The sequence below is a fragment of the Lepidochelys kempii genome, chromosome 10 (genome assembly GCF_965140265.1).
Source record: "Lepidochelys kempii isolate rLepKem1 chromosome 10, rLepKem1.hap2, whole genome shotgun sequence".
Taxonomy (NCBI): Eukaryota; Metazoa; Chordata; order Testudines; family Cheloniidae; genus Lepidochelys; species Lepidochelys kempii.
The window spans coordinates 66,734,808-66,757,951 of NC_133265.1; the positions used below are offsets into that span (position 1 = coordinate 66,734,808).

At 41.4% G+C, this 23,144-nt stretch overlaps 1 protein-coding gene across 4 annotated transcripts in view; it reads left to right on the top strand.

The window, feature by feature from the left end:
- PDE8A (phosphodiesterase 8A) overlaps positions 1-23,144 on the top strand; it is a 198,436-nt gene that overhangs the window by 154,926 nt on the left and 20,366 nt on the right. For all 4 annotated transcript variants that reach the window (XM_073304039.1, XM_073304041.1, XM_073304040.1 and 1 more), the window contains 9 exons: positions 912-1,049; positions 7,629-7,717; positions 9,293-9,344; positions 9,443-9,485; positions 11,900-11,977; positions 13,168-13,238; positions 14,281-14,445; positions 18,873-18,921; positions 19,179-19,314. In XM_073304039.1, coding sequence (XP_073160140.1) covers positions 912-1,049; positions 7,629-7,717; positions 9,293-9,344; positions 9,443-9,485; positions 11,900-11,977; positions 13,168-13,238; positions 14,281-14,445; positions 18,873-18,921; positions 19,179-19,314 — 821 coding nt within the window. The remainder of the gene's footprint in view (positions 1-911; positions 1,050-7,628; positions 7,718-9,292; positions 9,345-9,442; positions 9,486-11,899; positions 11,978-13,167; positions 13,239-14,280; positions 14,446-18,872; positions 18,922-19,178; positions 19,315-23,144) is intronic.

A 23,144-nucleotide genomic window follows, 5' to 3' on the forward strand; every position in this document is an offset into this window, starting at 1 on the left:
CAAATGTCCCCAAGTGACTAGAATAAAATCACAAAACTCATTTCCTTGAAGCTCATTGTCCTTGAAGACTTGAATCCATCCCTCTGTACACACTGGGGCTCAAACCAGCAAGTTGGGAGCTGCAGGGAGAGCCGCTGCTTTTGCCTCTCCCTGTAGAGCTAAAGCAGCAGCCCTGCCCTGCAGCTCCCAGCTGTTTGCCAGTACCTCTCCATGCAGAGCTAATATCTGGGAGCTGCAGGGAAGGGCCGCTGAGGGTAAGAGGGGGTGGGTGCTTGGGGAGACATGACTCAAGCTGTTGGATGGGGCCAAACCTTTAAATTGTGCCCCCCGCCCATCATCAAGCACCTTCAGTTTATGGAGAAGGATTCCTGCCTCCCAGCACTCTTAGATTCCCCTTCACACAGCCCATTTTCTTGAGCTTTGTGTGGGGCCCAGAGACCCCCCCCCCAGTCCTTAGCTGGTTCATATAAAGAAAAGACAGAATTTAGCAACATTACTGGTTAATACTCCTCTGCCCTACAAAATCTCGTCATCCTGTTTGTGTCTTTCACAACACTGAGATTGGTCTCAGTTTGAAAGGATTAATTTTTCAAGAGTATTTGTTGTCTATAATAACTTCTTAGAAATGCAAAACTATGTTGTATTTCCATAACAAAATATATTTCCCCCTCTCTCTGCTCATGTGCGCACACAGGCTTGTTTTGTAAGAGCGCCAGGCTTCTGGACTGGATTTTTGTTTTGTTGTGCTAAAAAAATTGAAGTGTATGTTTTATGAATAATACATACAAAGACGTTTATTTCAGCTTAGTAAACATACCACTAGGTATTAACAAGGTAGGTCAAAATGCAGGTCTGTCTTGACTTTCTTCCTTTAAGTATTGTGTTTAATGAGCTTTGGTTTTATTTCACAGTACGTAAATCCTGCATTTGAAACAGCGATGGGCTATCAGATAGGTGAATTAATAGGAAAGGAATTAACTGAAGTGCCTATAAATGAAAAAAAAGCTGATTTCCTAGATACTATTAATTCCTGCATAAAGATAGGAAAGGTAAGTAGCCGTATAATATCATTTATCATTCCATGATATTATTACACACTGCCTGTATGAGTGATAATTGTCCATGCATAAAACACAACAAGGAGTTTACAGGTATGTAACCTGTGTTGTTTGCTTACTCACGCAAGTAATCCCGTTGAAGTCAATGAGACTAGTTGTGACTAGCAGGATTTGGCACTAACATACTAACCTGGGGTCCAATCCTCTTCCCACTGAAGTCAATCGCATTCATCTTATTGACTTCAGTGGGAGCAGGCTTAGTCTAGTCCTCTCAACTGCAATAATTATGGGCTCAATCCTGCAAGGTACAGAGGAGAGCCACATACTCCTCAACTCCCATTGGTACTTTGCTGCACTGGGTCTTGGAGCGCTGCTCCTTACTGTAGATTCTATTTTACTTGCGTTGAAAACCAATCTTGTGTGTTATCTCACTCTCATTGTTGTAACTCCAAATGCTTTAAATTGTGGGTCTGAGGGTGTGGACAATCTTACTGATGCTAAAGAAATGAATCCCACATGATTTAAATCTTCTCATTCAATTTGTGTAGGTGTGTTTGTGCGAGTACATATGTGCCCATGCGCCCCTTCATTGTATCCCATATTTGGTATGCTTAATAATGGTGAAAAACAATTAAAAGAAATCTCTGAGAACAATAAATATTCTATGTTGGTGGGAAAATTCTTATCAGCAGTAAAAAAATGTTTTTGACATTGTCAAAACATAAAGCTGTGTAATGTATAGTGTAAGAAAGTGATAAGATGGAGTAATGCATTTCTAGAATGGGAACTGAACTGAGTTTAAAGAGGTTTGGATCTCATCAAGAATTACATTTTCCTTTTTGTAAAGGTTACTTTCAGTTAAGTTGCATGGAAAAGTAAGAGAGTAAAACACTCTCCTGTGTTGTTTCTATGTAGCGTGTGTTACATGTATGTGTATTACTCGCTTTACATATTTGGGGCATATGCTGCATGCACCAAAAGGTGTGAAAACCTAAAAGGGAGGTGGAGAATAAGGAAAATCAGGTAACTTGATATGAAAGAACAAGTTGTCCAGTGGCCGGTAGATTAGAACAGAACCACACTCCATTTTCAACATGATACATTGTAGCTGATTAGCAAGCTCAGAATTTAGAAACCTTGGGAGAGAGGCATGTAATTGCTATCACCCTAAAGGGACATATCAGCTTCCAACTGCTAGGCTCTTTTCTTACCCAAGAGAGGTAGTTCTCTAATGACTAAGGAACTCGCTAGTGGATTTCCATTAGAAATATTTGTTGCACCAAGGAAGTGCAGGGAAGTCAGATGGCTTCAAAGTCCAGATATGGAGGTTGATACCAGAGATTTTGCAGACTGCCTCATAGCATTATGGTGTTCCTTTGACTGTATTATTGTTGTGGCACTATGTGAGTGTGCATCCTAGCATGTCTCGGAGCTGACATTTGCATCTTGACAGCAAAGCCTAAATGCCTTCTGAGGCCAGTGAAAAGATATGTCATGGTACCCTGTCTAAGGAGACACTGTTCATGGTGATAACATGAGGAATTTTCTGAATCAGATGCATTTGCAAAGATGTGCCATGGCATATACACAAGGCTGAGTCAGGGTAGCTAATTGGGTCACACTAGCTGTCTGCTGGGAAACACCACATTATTGACAGTGTGGTGAGATGTTAAAATGAATTACTAGTGTTATTTACATCTAGGCATTGATGCATCAAGACACCAGCACAAAGATGTGATTAGTCACACTGTGTACATCAAGGTAGTAACATGAGTATTTGTCTAGAAAGGCAATGATGTGTCTCTGTGCAGATGGAATGTGCATCTGAACATGAAACTGTCAAGTGTCTGGATATTGACTGGAGTGCTGGAACGGATCCAAGAGACATCCAAGGGCTAAAATGATGGTACTTCACAGTTCCGTTGCCTCTGTGAAGGTGCATCCAAATAAAGGCACGTGGTACAGGTCTGATACCATTATGTGGTGGTCATTAAGTTAAGAATACAGATCAGTTAGTTCTATTGGGCCGCATGACTACAGCATCTACTATTCAAGATATCCAATTATCACATTTTCAATTATTTTTAATGTAATAACAAAAATGCCTCTAACAGAAATGTATTTTTAGACTACTCATGGTAAAAAAACAACAACTAATACTGAGTAATATTTTCCTCTAAGTATGGAGCTGTCAAGATTTTCATGTTTTAGTATACTGATTTCAGGACACCCCTCTGTGAATATTAATGAGATATTAAACTTTAAAGCCTGCATTTCTGGAAGGTCTTGAACTCTCCTCGATGTAGATCTGTATTTGTTACATATGTCTTCTTCTTTGCCATTGGGACACTTAACAGATTGTAATCTATAGAGATTGTAAAAATGTAGAATTTTACCTATTAACACAAAAAGAGTTCTTCCAGACAACATTTGCGGATGCAATTTTACTGTGTGGTTCAACGTTTGAAAGATCACAATACTTTGAAAGTGTTTTTATACTGAATTGTTCCAGGAGAATTTGAAACAAACTTGTGTCCGGAAGGAATAACATTCTCCAAAAAGTTTTGGTTGTGTCAAGATAAATCTGATTTGATTTATCTGTCTCCCTCCATGTTTGTGATTTCTTTGTACATATGAAAAAAGACTGCTTCCCGTTAGCAACCAAATATGTGAGCACTGTAACTTGATTACACTAGCTTACAATATACCAAGCAATTTCTCTAGCCCAGACAAAAACCCGTGCTCTGATGTTTTCTGATCATCCAGCACACAGTAGGAGTTCTTATCTCATGATGAGACGAACCCTTCCCAGTTTGAGACTACGTGGTATGGTATCATAACAAACACAGTAACAAACCAGAATTTTTGATAGAGCTGCGCCAGAGATTTGGGGAAAATGTTTCTAGTTGTACAATGGGATCCAAGATGGATCTATGCCTGTTCATCCACACCTGTAGCATTTTAACTCCTTTGTTGAGAAACATTAATCTGTGGCCAAGTTTAGCATCTTCAAACAGTATTTGATTGGCATTTTACACAGTAAAGCAAGGGATGTTTTAGCGAATGGACTTGGACAATCCATGTAGTATACAATGATCAGGAAGGATATTGTAGAGCCAAGTAAAAAGATGTCTTTGATTAACATATGCTGGCTGTACTCACAAGAGACCAGCGCTATCAAAGGGCATTTTCCTTCTGTTCGAATTTAAGAAATTAAGACACAACACTTGCATATTCTTAACTCGTTGAATGAATCAAATTAGATTCACTGAGGTGAAATCTGAACCAGCTGATCACATCTGACTAGAAGTTTTGCTGCATCTGATCCCTATGATCTGGGACAAAAAAATCTTTATTTGAGATAGTTTCACTTTTCATAAAGTGAGGACAAATCTACACCACAGCGAGAGTATTTCCCACCGACATAGTGTCCCTGTGGACAGCGCTTAGATTGATGTAACTTACGTTGCTCAGAGGGATGTCTTTTTCACACCCCTGAGTGACGTAAGTTACATTGACTTAAGCGGTAGTGTAGACCAGCCCTCATGAGATACCTTTTGATAATTCAGACAAGGCACCCAATTTCTCTCACTGCTTGGAAGTTACTCCACAGAGGAATATATATCCTGCAAACTATAGGGGAAGTTATTTAGTTGTCTAAGGCAAGTGAGTAGTTTGTAAGGGTGCACACTGTGTGCAATTTTATATGAAAAATGAACCAAACTCAGTGGCCCTTCCCTGGACTCAGATCACATTGTGGAAGATTTTGTGCTTGACATTGAGCTTTGGTTTACAATGAGCTTTGGTGTCTTACTGGGTAATGAAGCATTGCCTTCCAAAGGTATCAGTAGAGCAGCAGATTATCATATCAAGGATGTTATTGATCCTTTCTTTTCTACTTACACCAGACATTCTTAGTCTTTATTTTAACACCAGAACATTAGGCCACGCTGAAGTGACTGTGACACCGTATTTCTAGGACAGTAATTCATTCATAAGGATGAGCTCAGTTGAAGGCATATGTCGAGAGGTACATATTCTCTATTTAGCTGGCTGACAGAGGTTCTTGGAGAAAGCATATGGAGTTCTTAAAATATGTTTATGTAATATCCTTATAAGAACTTTACCTAATGGCTGGTGTTTGTCTTAGACCAGAACTGAATTCTTCTGACCCTTCTCCTCCACATGTTACCTTTCAAGGTTTTCTTGTTTTTTTCAGACATTACAACTGTGAATTTTGCCTCTTAAATATGAAGCAAAATCCATTAGTGACTACTTCTATTCTGACATGAGGGGAAGGCACTTGCAACTCTACAATTATTCAATCCATGCATTATGACTTCATCCCTTTATGCATATTCTGACCTTATTATCTGGGTTTAGAGATTGATTACTCTTCTCTCCCTTATCCTGGTTGTCAGGGAACTATTGCTATGTATCATTTTAATTCCAAGAGCATAGAACTGTGTAATGTTTGCTTAGTCCTCATTTATATTCCTCATGCAACATATGGGAGAAGATATTATGCTTGATTCCCAATTTGTTGTGCACGGTTCTTTTCTCAGAGAGAGGCATGGAAAAACCTTTCAGGTTTGGTTTTTGTTTTGTTTTTTTTTCATTCCTCAACTTCCTCCCCACACTGCTTGTCATTATGCAGTCCTTATGCATGCTGGATTCGTTACTTGTTGGTTCTCCCTCCCCAGTGCAAAGTGCATTAAAATGTAGGGCAAATTCTACCCTCAGTTATGCCTGTGCAGTCTTGGCCCATCTGTCTATTGGTTTCTCTCCGATATAAGGATAAATGTAGGTGTGTATATACAGTATTCTGTACTGTGTGTATGTGCACATGGATTAGGGTGACCAGGTGTCCCGATTTTATAGGGACAGTCCCGATTTTTAGGTCTTTTTCTTATATAGCTCCTATTACCCCCCCCCCGGTCCAAATTTTTCACACTTGCTATCTGGTCACCCTAACATGGATACACATATGCATAGAAAACCTGATCAATTAAAAGACTCCCTGTGACTTCACTGGGCTTTGGATGACGCCCATATACAGTAAGCAGTCAAATTGTTGTTCATAGATTCATAGATATTTAGGTCAGAAGGGACCATTATGATCAGTTCATTGTTGGACGCTCTTGGACCCAGATTTTCTAGACTCTTTTTCTCTTTAAATTTATGCTAGGATGGACAAACTTGTCGTTATGACTTTGAATCCACTCAGATATCATGGGTCCACAGACTGCTTCATACTGAATGTTACTGGTTTTGCATTACGCTATGGAAAAAGGAACTAAAAGAGGAGAGTGGGAGAGAAGTCAAGTGAACAGTGGAACAGAAAGCAGACAGAATGGGGACAGGATTGTGGGAGAAGACTGATGAAAGCTACAGAGAAAGAAAAAGAATTCTACTGGACAAATATGGGATGTACAACATCTGTTTGTGCCAGTCTCACTTGTGGAGTTTCTTCTATTCCCCAATACATAGAACAGCCTCTGCTTTAAGTAGAAGTTGCTGAGTTAGATATATGAAAATAATAATAATAGGAGTAACTGGGTGAAATCTGCCACCTGTTATACAGGAGATCAGATAATGGTCCCTTCTGTCTTTAGAATCAATGAATAAAAAAAGATTTTTTTAACAGGATGTCCTTTAAAAATATAGGTTTAAAACAGGAGGGCAAATAGTCAGTTTCTGAAAATTGTATCCAGGGCTGACCAAAAATTTTACATCTAAGCTATTTTTTGACAGAAAATTGGGTTTTCAAGTAACTGCAACCTTCACTAGAAGTTTCTGCTTTCCATAGAAATTTTTGACTATTATTTAAAAAAAACAACAACAAATCCTGAAAACCAAAAGCTTTCCATTTTTTGGATTTTTGACAAAAAGTTGAAATGTTTGGCAGAAAAAAACCCAGGCATTTTCTGAGAAGCTCTACTCACCCATTAGCCTGAAACCCAAGAGTGTGGATCTATTATAACTACAATGCTAACTTCAGAGATCAAGAAGTAAGCATGTTTCAACCCCTCCAGAGTTGGACTCCTCTGGAGCCCATCAACCAGTTCACTGGTCAGTGTGCTATTATATATACAAAAAATGTCTCATGTTTTCTGTCTTTGGAATTCAGCTTCAAAATTGTGTGAAATTATTTTGGAGTTTAATTTTCTTAAATTTGTTTTTATAAATAACATACTTGGGCAAAGGGAGAGGCTGTCTGAGTTTTCTGGAGAGGTGGATAATTTCTCCAATGAGCTAAAAGAATGAGTCATTTGTAAGTGGAGTGAGAACCCTCAGCCCCAGTTGCATCTTCAGTTCCTCTTCTTTCATATTTCTTCTTTTTGCGTCCATGTTTCTCTGACACATGCATTGCCTCTACGACCCCCAAGAATGAATGTCTAGGTCTGGGATTGCAAAGCAGATTTAAATGAAAATATATCAAATTTAGATTTGTTTTTATTTTTTTCCTGACTCTCTTGGCAGTAATAAATGAAGAGGAATTTGTAAAAAATAGCCTTATGTTTGTTAATTACTTAATTGAATGTAATTATCCTTGGACTACTTTTGCAGGAATGGCAAGGAATGTATTACGCCAAAAAGAAAAATGGAGATAGCATACAACAAAATGTGAAGATAATACCTGTCATCGGACAGGGAGGGTAAGTGCAAAAGTTAAGTACCTTGTCAATATGTATTTGAGGTATGATACAATGCTCAATGAAGTCAGAAACTCCCATTGGCTTCAGTGGGTCTTGCATCAGTCTTTATTGCTTTCTAAGTGAAATTCATCCCTGCAGAGCTGGAAGCTTGCAGTGGGACAGATCCACCACTTAAGTTCTCAGGGTAAAATCCACTTTACTCACATAATGCTCTGCTAATTGCACTGTATGCAAGGGAAGTGAAATCCAAGCCCCAGTGCAGAGCCAGGGTTTGGGCCAAACTCCCTGTGACTATTATTCCAGCCTGCGGGATAGAGTGGTGCGTGCTCCCATTATGCCTTGTGTTGAGGCCACTGGAGGGGCCACATAAACCTAGAGCCTGTGTTCCCTCCCATCATCTCCATCCATGCTGGCCTATGCAAGGCTGGTGTGCAGACTGGTTCTGTGGTGCAGCGACTGGATCTGTGTAGGTCCTTTACACTTACATCCCAGGTGAACTTGGCCCAAAGGGAGCTAACATTCCTTACTCAGGCAAAATTCCCGTTTTCCAGCACTTCCATTCGGCCATTGACTGAGACGTTTAGAGCAGAATGGTAAATATTGATTATTAGAACATTTATGGTAAGTCCACCTATGCAATTTCAATAAAGAAAGGGGGACCAGCTGGCACATATTGTAGCAATCCCCAAACTCTCTGGGAATTTTCCAAACATGCACCTTACCTTATGCCTTAGTTCCTCCTATTCTACTGAAGCATCAGGCAGTCCAGTTCCTCCATTGATTATCATCACTTGCTAGTTGTGATGCTTCTTCCTAGGTGATGCCAGTGGAAAACATGCAGAGTTATTAAAATAATATGGGCTTGATGATATAAGAGTACACGTTCCTCCGGAAACCCCCAGTTTTGTATGTCCCTCCCTTCTCAGTTGATCTGTCTTACCATGAAGGAAAGGTTATATGCAACTTCTTTCCTATCCAACAAACATTATAGGTTAATTAAGTGAGCAGTGGAAACTCCACTCTTTATAGGCAGAAGAAGTGGGATGTTTTAAATTGCTGGCATCCCTCGGTAGTAATTCATACTCTCTATTCTCCATCAGTGGAGCAAAAGCATCTGGCAGCTTGTGATACAAAGCAAAGGAGATGGACCCATACTCATGTATACATTACCTGAGTACAAAGCAAATGTGGTTGGCACAGGGAGTGTCATGCCGATCTGGAGGCATTTAGGATGGTACTAGCCTAGGTGACTGCTCCACCCCTAATCCCTATAATCTGTCTGTCTGGACCTACATCATTGCAGATGCACCAGCCACATCATACACCTAAACTTCCCCCAGCAGCAGCAGAGAATGAGCCCACATAGCATGGCTATACAGCACACACATCCCACCCACCCTCCCTCCCTCCTGCCCTCCCGTGCAGCTGAACTGCATTGGTTCCATGCCCTCACAGAGTACGATTTGTTCTGGATGGATTTATTGCTAGTATGGATCTTGTAAATTTAAAATGCCGCTAGATGTGAATCAGAGCTGGGAATTGGTGCGACAATAACGCATTGTTTTTTGCCTACAGAAAGATTAGACACTATGTGTCAATTAGTAGACTGTGCAATGACAACAATAAGGTAAGAAAAAAGGTGACTTGTCCATTTTAGTTTAAGCAGAAAATATCACAGCGTGATCAGGAAATTGATTAACTGGATTTTCTTATATTGATTTGTAGGCAGAAAGAATATGTGAACGTGTTCAGGCTGAATCTCAGACAGGTACGTGATTGCATTTTTGTCACAAGAAGCATGGGATGTATGCAGGAAAAGATTAGATAGATTCGCTAAGATCAGACTCAAACACGGGTTACAAAGCGCAGTGAAAACAATAATATTTAGATAGCAATAAAATGTATTCCTGGGGGAGACAAAATAAATGCGAGTTATCTATGCCAGGCAAATTTGTTTCAGCAGTAACATAAATCAAACAAACCTTGAAAATGTAATGTGTCTGTGTTAGAACCAAGAGTGGGTACCACATTTGGCTCTATTTCACATTCCAATCGTAGGTAGTGTAGTTGATGCAATCTCTATGACTAGATTAGAAATGTCAAGGACACCATCGAGATGGAATTACGTCATGGCTAATATAATTCATGGCATGCACCTTTTGCTTCTTTATTAAAGATCTGTTGCTTTTGCTATTTTGGGATATTGCACATGGATGGATATGATGATGAATGCACATCATTTAGGGCTTGGTCCTGCTCCCATTGAAGTTCATGGCAAAACTCGCCTGGGCTTCTATGGGCCTTAGAGTTCCAGAGTTTACAGGGTGGTTTCAATCCCAAATCAATCTGTTTATATTCTGAACAATTATGATTAGGAAACTCCCAGTTGGTTTTTTATTTAATTTAAATTAAAACCCAGATAACTGCCTCCTCCCCTTTAAAAAAAATACTGAAGTATTCTAGCAGGATTTGCCCCAAACATTACAGCTTCCAGTAATGCCACTTCAGGATCTGGGGCAGTGCTGCAGGAGACAGCAGTACATTTTAACAAAGGTACCCATATAGCCCGTGTGCCTCTAGCCTCCTTTCCACCTGAAGCAGGAGGTGTGTGGGACCAAGTTATGCTATTCCACTTTCTGCTACAAACAGAAAAGCAGAGGGATCAAACCCACATTCCTCATGTGCCTCTGGTGGAAGCCATCTTCCATTGGAGGGTGTGGGGGAACAATGAGGTAGCTTAGGGAGTAAATCAGAAGAAAGCAACACCCTAGCACTCCAGGGCGTTCTGTACAAGCAGCCACAGGGGATTTTGCTGTCTAACTCTACTCTCTCCTGCCTGGCGGTCTTCAGACACACATACCCCATCAGTGCTGGGATTTGCCCCTCCAGTATTGGCACTTTAGAGGACTTAAAATAAATCCTTTGTTCATCCTCTCCTCTCTGCCAAGCCCTTGGGCTCTGCTTATAATTCAGCTCCCCTTTTGATCTTCCCAGCCTAAACTAGTTCCTTTGAAGGGATGAAGGAGTATGTCCACCCACACTTAGAGTCCTAAACTGCAACTCTCTGTCTGCTCCTTGTTGTACTCAGCAGTAATGCCCCCATCCCCTGCCTTAGGCAATCTCAGCTCACAGACAAACATTTAACTGGTATGAGTCAATTAAAACTAAAAAACAAGCAATGGGCCAAACCCTGTCCTCAGTTATCCTTGTGTAACCACTTTCTGTGCTAATTAACCCACATGCAATGGGACTGTGCTAATTAACCCACATGCAATGGGACTGTGTGGGCCTAAATGAGCTCAGAAATTGCCCTATTGACTTACGTCACTGTATCTGCCTTTCAGTTCCCCCATCTGTAAAACAGGGAGAACAGACTCCCTCCCATAGGCTGTTCTGAGGATTAAGTAGGTAATGTCTATACATATGTCAAGGTTGGCTTACTAAGTATTATTATTTGTACAGTCCAACAACTCTTGCATGAAGCCATTTAGTGGTGATTTTCTAAGATGTGGAATATTCAGACATCAGAGAACTCTTGTCTACTGAAGTTTCTATCTTGCCTTAGAGCCAAATGCTTTCTGCCTCTGGCATGAAACACATCTAGTTCAGGGGGTAGCCTTAAAGACAATGCAGACTCCGCCCGGAGTTTGAGGGGTTGGTAGGGGTGGGATAGGGAAATGATCATCAGCTTCACCACTGTGTAAACCCATAGGACCTAAGGAGGAGCTCTGTGTAGTTCGGAAGCTTGTCTCTCTCACCAACAGAAGTTGGTCCGGTAGAATGTATTACCTCACCCACCTTGTCTCTCTAGATCCGTAATGGATTTTCAGGGTCCCTCTGACTTCTGCAGCTCTATTACTGGCAGTGCTGTGGCTGAACACCATTCTGCACCAATGCAGTGGGTTAAGAGAGGACTCTCGGTGCTCTTTGATCCTCTACACAAAGGCCATATACTTTTGCGTCTTTGCTTGAGGCAAGAGCAGCATTCAGAGACTATGACGTGGGAGTATCCATGGCAAGACCAGTGTGAATACAGTTCTAAGAAGCTGTTTTCCAACCAACTGTAGCATTATGCATGTTGTTCCGCTGCTACCAAGCTTTTACCTGTCTTTAGTTTCCTTTAACATATAATCTGGGAAGAGCCTTTGTTGCAGTCATTGTATAACATTGATGTCTCCACAGATATTCAGACTTGCCGACACAAAGATAGGAGGAAAGGATCGCTCGATGTCAGATCCACAACCTCAAGAGGAAGTGATGGTATGTTAGATAAGTGGATGTTTGTATATTTTTCACATGGCTTTTAAAAACCCCCAAGCCATGAATATTTCATATTTATGCAACTACCCCATGTGTTTTGCCTCTGAACAATATTTTTTATACTACTTTTTTGAAACCTTTAGAAACGAAAGGCCAGATTCCGCCACCCTTACTAACGTTGGGTAGCACTTACTGTCATGAGTAATCCCATAGAATTCATAGAGCTACTCACAAAGTAAGTTACTCTTCATCATTAGTAAAGGTAGCAGATTCTGGGGCCCCCACAAGTATTGGGGTTTGTTCTAGTTTCCCTACTTATTCTTCCCATGAAAGTCAAAGTTAAATTTCTTCTTATTTTTTGTTTGCTTTATTTGCACTGTGTTGTGTCATACATCAGGGAGTTACACTTCATCATGGCATTTTACCCTTCACATACTGCAGGGTTTTGCTGGTGTTTATAAAGCTTCTGTTAAAACGTGTATCAGTACATTCTAGGCAACGGTCAAAGTCTGGTGAAAATTTGAAGTAACAGATTTACTTCTAATTTTCACCAGACTTTGACCATTGCTACAAAAATAGCCTGGATTCTGATGCTGAAGATGTGCTCAGCACAAAGAGTAGCAGAGAAGTAGCCACATCTTACAGGTTACAAAACAGGAAGTAGCCTAGATTGGCCTTTGCTGCCAAAAATTGCTAATTGACACAAAAGATGTATGTTTTCCAGTCCCTGATTAATAACATCGGTTGTTACGGGCTAGAATCTCAGTTGGCATAGCTCCTCATCACTGCATTAAGTTCAAAGAACCTACACTGATTTACACCAGTTGATGATCTGACTCATTGTGTCTTGTCATGTATTACACCCTTGTAGTATTACAGGCCCCTCCTCGCCCCCCCAAAAGCAACGTACATATGGCGCTTGTGGCTGAACATTTTATAAAATATTTAAAATATAAAAACAGCAACTATCTTGCCAGGCCATTATGGCTACTTATCTCTGTTCTGTTTTGTTGGTGATTCAGCGTGCATCTATGTGGGCATCCTAATCAGCATAGCAGGGCATGTGTGCATATGCATGCTGTTATAGGTGGTCCTGAAGGTCATGGCAAATGAGGAATTCTTGGCTAACTCTGGATGTCATGCATTGTCATTTCAATCAGGGTGCTCATTTTGCTTTGTTTTCTGCACAGGCAGTTCACAGAGGCGACACTCCTCAATGGCCAGGATACATTCCATGACTATTGAAGCACCCATCACCAAGGTAATGCACCATTGCTGGTGTTCATGAAGTCAGACAATCAGAATTTACTTGGATTTTTTTTCTGAAATACTATGGCAGAAACCCTCTGCACAACACCTGGCCTGAGTAGCTGGGCCACATGCAATGGCTGTAGAAGCTTATGCTGGCCCTTACACCATGTCTTCCCTTCCTCCCATCTCCCACAGTGAGTGACTGGGAAGATCCAGGAAGTGGCAAATGCTCTGTTCCCAATCCACCCTTGCCTGCCCATACTGTCCCCTGCCTGTCCCCTCTGCCTGCCACATAGGGGTGTGCACCCTCTGCATCTCTCTCCACATTCAGCTCCCACTTTAGCACAGTCACACTGGTTCTGTTGCCTGGAAGCACTCTGCCCATGCAAAGGAAGGGACTGGATTTCCCTTACATACATATTCATTGTAATGCATAGGGGCTGACTTTTATTTTTCCCTGGGGGTGCTCTGCCTCAGGTCCTGCCCCCACTCTGCCCCCTCTCCCGAGGCCCCACTCTCACTCTGCCTCTTCCCACTCCACTCCAACCCCTCCCCTGAGGCCCTCACCTGCCTGACACTCCCTGCTCTCTGCCCTCCCCCAGCCACCAAACAGCTGATTGGTGCTGAGCACCCACTATTTTTTTCCTGTGGATGTTCGAGCCCCGGAGCACCCACATTACAACACAGGCACTGACTCTGTATCTCAAGAAACCACTCAAGAGACCAACAAATATCAGTTGCTTAATAAAGTGACTTTCTGATAAAGATAGAAGAGGATTGTACTGGGTCTGTTTGGAGATACTTTGGGCCAGTATCTTAAGACAGGAAGTTGCCTAATAAGAATGGCCTCTTTAAAACCTTGATCCTGCTCCCAAAGTCAATAAAAAAACTCAGTGTTTCACTATTGATCCCCTAGAGATTTCACAGTAGTTCTACACGATCTGGATTAAATACTGCTATGTTTAGTAGCGATGACTTCTCATATTAGTCACTGAGAATCTCTCTTTTCTTCAATCACTTCTAAATTTCAAGAGTTTCTTATATTAACCTAGGTAATAAATATTATCAATGCTGCACAAGAAAGCAGTCCCATGCCTGTCGCAGAAGCTTTAGATCGAGTGTTGGAGATTCTAAGAACCACTGAGTTATACTCTCCACAACTTGGGACAAAAGATGAAGATCCACATACGAATGATCTCGTTGGAGGATTAATGACAGTGAGTACATATGATGGCAAACAATTGCTGACATAAATGCTGGGGCCTGGATTCTCCGTGCACTTACTTCAGTTTACATCAGTGTAACTCCATTGATTTGAATGGAATCACTCCTGATTTACACTGTTACAAGTGAAAGGAGGATCAGGTCCCTTGATTCTTTTTATTAATGGACTACTCAAGTATACGTATTAAAGTTCTGTGCGTAAGTTGGGAGCCCAAACTTTATCATATGATGCACGCATGGGAGGCAGGGGAGATTGTGCAGGAGGTGGAGGGGGCAGGCTTCTGGGGGAGGCATAGGGTGGGTGCAGGTGCCTACAGAGGTCGGGGGAGGGGGGTTGTGAGGGAGGTTGGGGAGGAGTAGTGGCTGCCTGCAGGAGGTTGGAAGGCAGGGGTGCCCCCAGTTCACTCTCACTCCCTGTCGGGGCCAGATGGCTGGTGCCCAGTCAACCCCACATCTTCCCTGCCAAGCCCAGTGAGACAGGAGGCTGCTTTCCACTGTCAAGTCTGGCTCTCCTGTAGTGCACACGCACAGAGGTCTCTCTGAGCCCAGCTGCCCTGCGGCCTGCCTGACCTGAACAGACTACATCAGTGTAGCTCGCACCAGCAGGATCTATATGGGGCATTAGAGCACCACACGTTAGTGCTCTCTGCACTTCGTGCCCCTGTAGACCAGTCTGCATCCCCATGTAAAATTGCTTCTCCCAGAAATCTGCCACCCTGAGGCAGTTGTCTAGTTTGCCTACAGCTTAAGTGGCCTTTGCATCTACTCTTTGAATTGGTACATATCACTGACTCATTGCTCACTTCATTCCATCTGAACCAACCTCTGCAAATGTGTGTTCTGATCCCACACAACCCTCAACGTCAGTCCATGATCATATGGCATAAGGATTCACAGAAAGTTAGTGTACCATAATATACAAAATCCTCACTGGATATAGAACAAAAACTTTTACAAGGCAAAGGGAGCGTCAGAGAAGGGATGTTTCAGAGGATGAATGTATAGTATATATTGATTTTGAAAATGATCTACAAGAAACATTTGTTCAGCAAAGGAGTTGAAGATGAAAGATTAAATTATTCCATCTCATGTACAAACGGCATTATATTGATAATCTGGCAACACAAGCAGAGGATGCAGCTGCTCATGGTGAACAAGGAACCATCTACAAAATGACACGGCTTATCCATGGTAAATGGCAGACACCAACAAACTCTCTCATCAGGAACAAACAAGGACACCTACTAATAACCAAAGAAGAACAAGAAATGTGCTGGACAGAGCATTTCAAAGAATTGCTGAACAGGGAGTCGCCTAAAGAGGAAGCAAACATCCAGGAGGCAGAAGAAGATCTTGATATCAACACAGACACCCCAACTAAGAAAGAGATTATTCAAGCCATCAGATCCTTAAAAAATAGGAAAGCTCCTGGCAAGGATAACTTGAATGCAGAATTGTTCAAGGTAAATCCTAAATTAGCAGTATCTATCCTGGTCCCTCTATTTACATCAGTCTGGGAAAGGGAAAAAGTGCCAGATGAGTGGACCAATGGGGTTATAGTGAAAATGCCAAAGAAAGGAACTCTCAGTGATTGTAATAACTAGCGTGGTATCACACTTTTATCTCTGCCAAGCGAAGTATGGTTGTAAGATGGATCGGCAACCTTTGGCACGCAGCCTGTCAGGGAAATCCACTGGCGGGCTGGGCCGGTTTGTTTACCCGCAGCGTCCGCAGGTTCGGCCGATCACAGCTCCCACTGGCCATGCGGGAAGTGGTAGCCAGCATATCCCTCAGCCCACGCCACTTCCCGCAGCCCCCATTGGCTTGGTACGGTGAATCACAGCCAGTGGGAGCTGCGATTGGCCAAACCTGCAGACGCTGCAGGTAAACAAACCATCCCGGCCTGCCAGCGGATTTTCCGGATGGGCCGCATGCCAAAGGTTGCCGATCCCTGGTGTAAGATCGTAGTCCAGCATATATTATAGGCAGTTGATAGTGTTCTCAGAAAAGAGCAAGCTGGTTTTCAGAAAGGGCGTGGATGCACAGACAAGATCTTCACTCTACGAAGCATAAATAGAACAGTGCTTAGAATGGCAACAGCAACTCTACATACATTTCATAGACTTCGAGAAGGCTTTTGATAGCATTCACAGGACCAGCCTATGGTTCATTCTGCAGGCATACGGAATTCCTTTCCATATAATCAATGTCATCAAAAGCTTCTATTTCAACTTTACATGCAGTGTTGATCGCAGTGAGCTCAGTTTTGAAGTCAAAACAGGAGTACGTCAGGGGTGTGTCATGTCTGCAATCCTTTCAATATTGCCATCGACTGGGTAATGCGGTGTACAACAGAAGACATGGCAAGAGGCATTAAATGGACACTCTTCTCATCCCTTGAAGACCTGGACTTTGCTCTTCTATCACATACCCAACATGATATACAAGAAAAAACACCTTGACTCAACCCATTCAGCCAGCAAATTGGACTGAACATCAATCGCAATAAGACAGATATCATGACCTTTAATATTGCCTCACTATCACCAGTACAGATAGAGAACTATGTTCTCACCAATGTAGAAACATTCACATACTTGGGCAGCACCATCAGCCAGGAAGGTGGAATAAGCTAGGACATCCGGAACAAAATCAGTAAAGCCAGGAATGCCTTCAGGAGTTTAAATACAGTCTGGAAATCAGCAAAATACAACACCAGAACCAAACTCAAGATTTATCAGAGCTGCGTACTTTCAACACTACGTTATAGTGCAGAATGCTGGGGAATGAGAAAATATGACATGTCCAAACTGTCTTCATTCCATACAACCTGCCTCCGAAAAATCCTCCGTATCTTTTGGACCAGAACAATCTCAAACCTAGATCTATTGACACAGTGCAGCCAAGAGGATCTGAGCACCATCGTTGCCAGGAGTCATTGGAGATGGATTGGTCATGTGCTTCGGATGGAAACTGATTCCATCACTAGAGTAGCAATAAGATGGACACCTGAAGGCAAGTGAAAAACGAGGCTGCCGGAAAACGACATGGCAAAGAGCTGTGGAAGCCGAGCTGAAAAACCTGGGGCACAGCTGGGGAACCATTGAAAGACTTGCCAGAAACAGACAGGAGTGGAGGAGCTTCGTCACTGCCCTAAATGCCAGAGGCATAATAGGAATATGATGATGATCTCATGTACAAGAGACTGTCTCTGTGTGTCATTTAGGCTATTATTATTTGGATGTTATTAAACTCAATGTGGGAATGGCATTCAAAATCAGAACATAGATTTGCCAGCTGTAATCGGATCTGGTATCTCAACTGTAACAAAATCTAGCCCTTTATTCTCAAGGACACTCTGAGTCTGGTGTCTTGAATATTTGTGTCACAGCAGTGCTATTGAAGAAATGTTTAACTTGCTTTAACAGCAGGACAGCCTTCCCCATAAGTCACAAAACTCCAGACTAATTTACTTACAAACCTTAAAATAGAAACTAGATGTAATAATTCTTATAAGTGCAGACATTACACAGGTCAGATATGGCATCTAGATTTGCCTCTGTTGTACACTAGTCATATAATGTTATTAGTAAGTTAGAAAGGTGTGTTTATAAAGGGTTTTTTTTAACAACTAGTTTATACATACAGGGCCAACATTAATTCACTACATCTAAAAGATGTTGGGCTAAATCCTGCTTGCATCTGTGAAGCAAGCAGGAATTGATCCAATATTGTTAAACTGATGAGTTTAAGGGTAAATATCAAATACATAATTCTGTTTATTTTAACCACTAAGGGCAAGATTGTGTCTTTAAATACCACCCCAGAATTAAACAAGGGAGGCACTGACACTCAGGTATATATCTCTGAGGCACATTTCCTTCCTGCTTTCTCCTTGCCCACAGTAAAATGTTGCTGGCCTGAACTAGCAGCAAGTCACAAGAGCCACTGTACTGGGCTTCCAGGAGAGGTGGGTGGAGCCAACCCTCTGCCTGTTTCCTACTACTGCTCACCCACTTGCTCTACAGGAAGTGCGTGGACACATCCAGACCCAAGGTCCAGATAGCACATACAAAAAGATGGAAGCAGATTTTTTGCTTTGGGCATATTGTCTGAAACCACAATACCGGGCTTAAGAAATTACTGCTCAGATAGAACCTAGTTAATTTTGTGATCTGCATCTTGCTATCTTCCTTCCATTATGATCTACCAAGGTGGCGAAGTATTTGTATAGGCATATCTAAAACATTTTGATCTAGACAAAGACAGATAAGATAGCTTCTAAGGCTGAAACAGGACATAGTCAAGCTTATGTAGAATCGTTGCACTATTACTTAGTGCCATGTTAGATAACAGTACTTTACATTTGGAACAGAGAGTACATGAGAACTTTTTTGATTAATCAATTTTTATTTAACAGGATGGTTTACGAAGATTATCAGGGAATGAATACATATTGTCAGCAAAACGTAAGTTTTCTCTTTGCAGTTTTGGGGATGCTAAAAATTGTGATCTAACAGATTTCAGAAACATAGCAAATGGTTTGATCAAATGTTCCAAGGACTTTTTATTTTTTTATTTATACGCAATTTTCTACTGCATTACAAACAGCAGCAGCGGAATTGCTCAGAATGTTTAAGGTTTTTCAGAGAAGAGAAGCCACAGTGTTTAGTAAAAGTTGTATCATAGTAAATTAATTTTATTCCCCAAATATATTCCTTAACAGAAACTCATCAGGTTCCTGGCAGTTTGATCTCCCCTATCTCCCTTAATGACATCCCACCACGGATAGCACAAGCAATGGAAAATGAAGAATACTGGGACTTTGATATCTTTGAACTGGAGGCTGCAACCCATAAAAGGTTAGTAAGGCAAAAGAATTGCCAGTTAAAGCTACCAAGAATTAGCTGCTGCTTCATCATCATACTCAGCATTTTAATTTCTTTTTCTCTACTTTTCAAATTGGGATCCCTTTTTTCAAAAGGAGAACGTGTGTAACTTCCTCATTTGCGCATGTCTCTTGCCTTCTTACTTGCTTCCCATACTTTTAAGTACCTTGTGCATTATCACAAATTTATTTTCTGAAGATTTCTACAGAGAAATACTGGCTGGATCTGAAGCCCTCATATATCTTTTGATGAGGCTTTGAAAAAAGGCAACGTCCCTTTCTTTTCACATTATTAGAAAAAATCTTGACAGATCTGGCTGTTGGAGTCTGGGGATCCAAATTATATCCATTTGAACTACAAACTACGTGCAGTGTCAGTTTACTGAGCTTACAGAAAGGGTTGATAGATCACACCTTATTTCTGTTCCTTGTAGCCAGAGTGTATCTATTTCTAAAAACGTTGACTTCAACTGGGAGTAGAAGAAGGGCCCCAATTCTATAAACTCAACAAACTACACTTTTGTTCATACTGCAACGTACAGACTCCTTATCTGTCATTGCAAGAGTTGTAACAGATTCTAATATACTTCAGTAGCAGCAAATGCAATAATTAACCCTATAACTTCATTATAAATCTCTGTTTTTACTTGTTGATACCTGTTAAAATTTCCCTGTGGGGCTGAAATTTTCTATGCTTTGTCTTGGCCTAAAGGTGAAATATACTTTTGGAAATCTATTACATCTGTTCTATGTTTCTTCTGATGTGATTTGAGATTCCAAAAGATTATAATTTAGGGGCTAGATCCTGCAAAGTACTGATTATCTTACTTTCAGGTTGAAGCCCTTTATCTTTACCCAGGTTTATTTGAGCTCTTTTCTGCATAAGCCACACACAAAAAAATCCCCCAAAACACATCACAACAAAATCCACCTCCTCCCCAAAAAAAAAACAACACCAAAAAACAAACATATGCATTTGGAAAAAATCTGATGTTTTATTATTCCTTAAAATGACATTGTAACTTTATATTTTATTGCAAATGGAGAAACTTATGTCCAAAATGTTATGCCTTTTCCTTTGCCTTATGTTTCCATAAGTAAAGAGGTTACAGATACAAATACTTTTAAACAAATGGTAGTCAGTCGATGTGAATTAATGTGTTACATGTGAACTTTGCAGTTAATGAAGAGTTAATTATGTCACCGTCAATATGTATAGGCTAACTAGGTAGTTTCTGGTTTCAGAGTAGCAGCCGTGTTACTCTGTATCCGCAAAAAGAAAAGGAGTACTTGTGGCACCTTAGAAACTAACAAATGTATTAGTCTCTAAGGTGCCACAAGTACTCCTTTTCTTTTTAGGTAGTTTCTGTGTTTCTACTGGGAAAAGGCAAAAGGTGATAGATTGTTGCAGCTTTCTCTAATTAAAAGAATTATAATTTAGATTGCTCACATGTTCTTTCATATCCTTTCTACGTTTAAATAAAAGCTAACCATTTGTTAAGAAAATTCAAGTGAGCGTTCTGTGAATCACAGCTGTGAATAAGTTATTAGTGCTCTTTTTCAAGTCCAAGTAGTCATATGGAAGTGGTGCCAAGACAAAAAGCTCATTAAATCTAAACTCAGTGCTGTAAGAGTGACAGTTCCCTGATACAGAAGCATAGTGAGCTCTCTGCCTACTAATGCTATATAGTAATAACTCTCCTAGCTTCCACACATGTGAGGATAGTTTGATTTAAAGGCCAGATGTTGTAGCATGTTATGGTGATAGTATTTAAGTAGACCAAAACTTTCAAACATGCCTACCGTTGGTGAGAGAGACAAGCTTTCGAGCCATACAGAGCTCTTCTTCAGGTCTGGGAAAGATGCTCCCAGCATCACAGCAAATGCAAGGGATTTGGATAGGGGGTTAGAAACTGGGGCACACTCCCTGGATGGGGGCATTGAGTGCTGGGGGGCAGTCCTTGAGGGGGATACTGGGTGCATGGGGAGCAATTCCTAGGTGGCGGACTGGATGCTGGAGGGGACAGTCTCTGAGGGAGCCATTCTGCCTTGGTCAGAGCACCCTATTTCTGCAGGAAAGGCAAGTGTGCCAGCCCAGTGTTGGGGCCGGTCTGGATGCCGGGGGGACAGTCCCAGTGAGGTTGCGTGATTGGGGGAATTCCCTGGCTGGAGGGGGAGGGGGGGGTTGGGGTGGAGGTGGGGAACAGTCCCTGGGTTCATGGGGAGCTGGATGCATGGTGGGGACTGGGTGCGCAGGGTCAGTCTCTGGCTGGGAGAGTACCCCCACTTGGCAGGCGGGTTCTGAAGCTGTGCTCTCCAGGCACTCAGCCCAACAGCAGCGCAGAAGCGAGGGTGGCAATATGCCATACCACCCTCACAATAAACTAATTCATTTTAACAGGTAACGTTTTGACTTATTTTGCTCATTTAAAATGCTTGTGGTAGACATTTGCCAGTGTTGAAATGAAAGGTGCTATATCGATTTGAACCATATTATTGTCATATGACAAATATTAAATGTTGGGGTTTTTTTGTAGATGTGCAGGTAGTATATATATTGTGTGGATGCGGCCCACATAACACACAGAGAGCTGCATATGCAGCCCACAATGGTAAATAGGTTGAGAACCACTGATCTAGGTACTCACAAATGAGTAAAAAGAAAAGGAGGACTTGTGGCACCTTAGAGACTAACAATTTATTTGAGTATAAGCTTTCGTGAGCTACAGGAAGTGAGCTGTTGCTCATGAAAGCTTATGCTCAAATAAATTTGTTAGTCTCTAAGGTGCCACAAGTCCTCCTTTTCCTTTTGCAGATACAGACTAACACGGCTGCTACTCTGAAACCTGTCACAGATGAGTGTTTCCAGTATTTCTCCGGGTATTAAAGTTAGGCTGACAGGTCTATAATTCTCCGGGTCCTCTTTGTTCCCCTTTTTAATGCTGCAGGTACAATGTTTGCCCTTCTCCAGTCCTCTGGGACTTCACCATTCCTCCATAAGTTTGTGAATATAGTTGCTAATAGTTCCAAGATTGCTTCAGCCTGTTCCTTAAGTATCTTAGGATGAATTTCATAAGGCCCTGCCAACTGGAATACGTCTAATTTATCTAAATAGTCTTTAATTTGTTCTTTCTCTATTTTGGTTTGTGTTCCTTCCCCTTGTTAATGTTAATTCTACTGAGTATCCGGTCATCATTAACCTTTTTAGTGAAGACTAAAGCAAAATAGGCATTAAACACCTCAGCCTTCTTGATGTCATCAGTTATTAGCTCTCCTTCCCTGCTAAGCAGTGGACCTGCACTTTTCTTCATCTTCCTCCTGCTCCTAATGTATTTAAAGAACCTCTTCTTATTGCCTTTTATGTCCCTTGCCATTTTGTGGCTTAGCCTTTCTGATTTTGTCCCTACACGCTTGTGCTATTCTTTTATATGCCTCCTTAGCAATTCATCCATGTTTCCCCTTTTTGTAGGATTCCTTTTTGATTTTCAGGTCATTAAAGAGCACCTGATTGAGCCATATTGGCCTCTTACTGTTCTTCCTGTCTTTCTTTCAGATCATGATAGTGTGTAGTTCTGCCTTTAATATTATGTCCTTGGGAAATTGCCAGTTCTCCTGAACTTCTTTATCGCTGAGATTTTCTTCCCAGAGGACCTTACCTGCCAGTTCTCTGAGTTCATTGAAGTCTGTTTTTTGAAGTCTGCTATTCTTTGTATTCTGATTCTCCGATTCCTTCCTTTGCTTAGAATCATGAAATCTATCATTTCATGGTCACTTTTACCCAAAGTGCCTTCCACCTTGAAATTC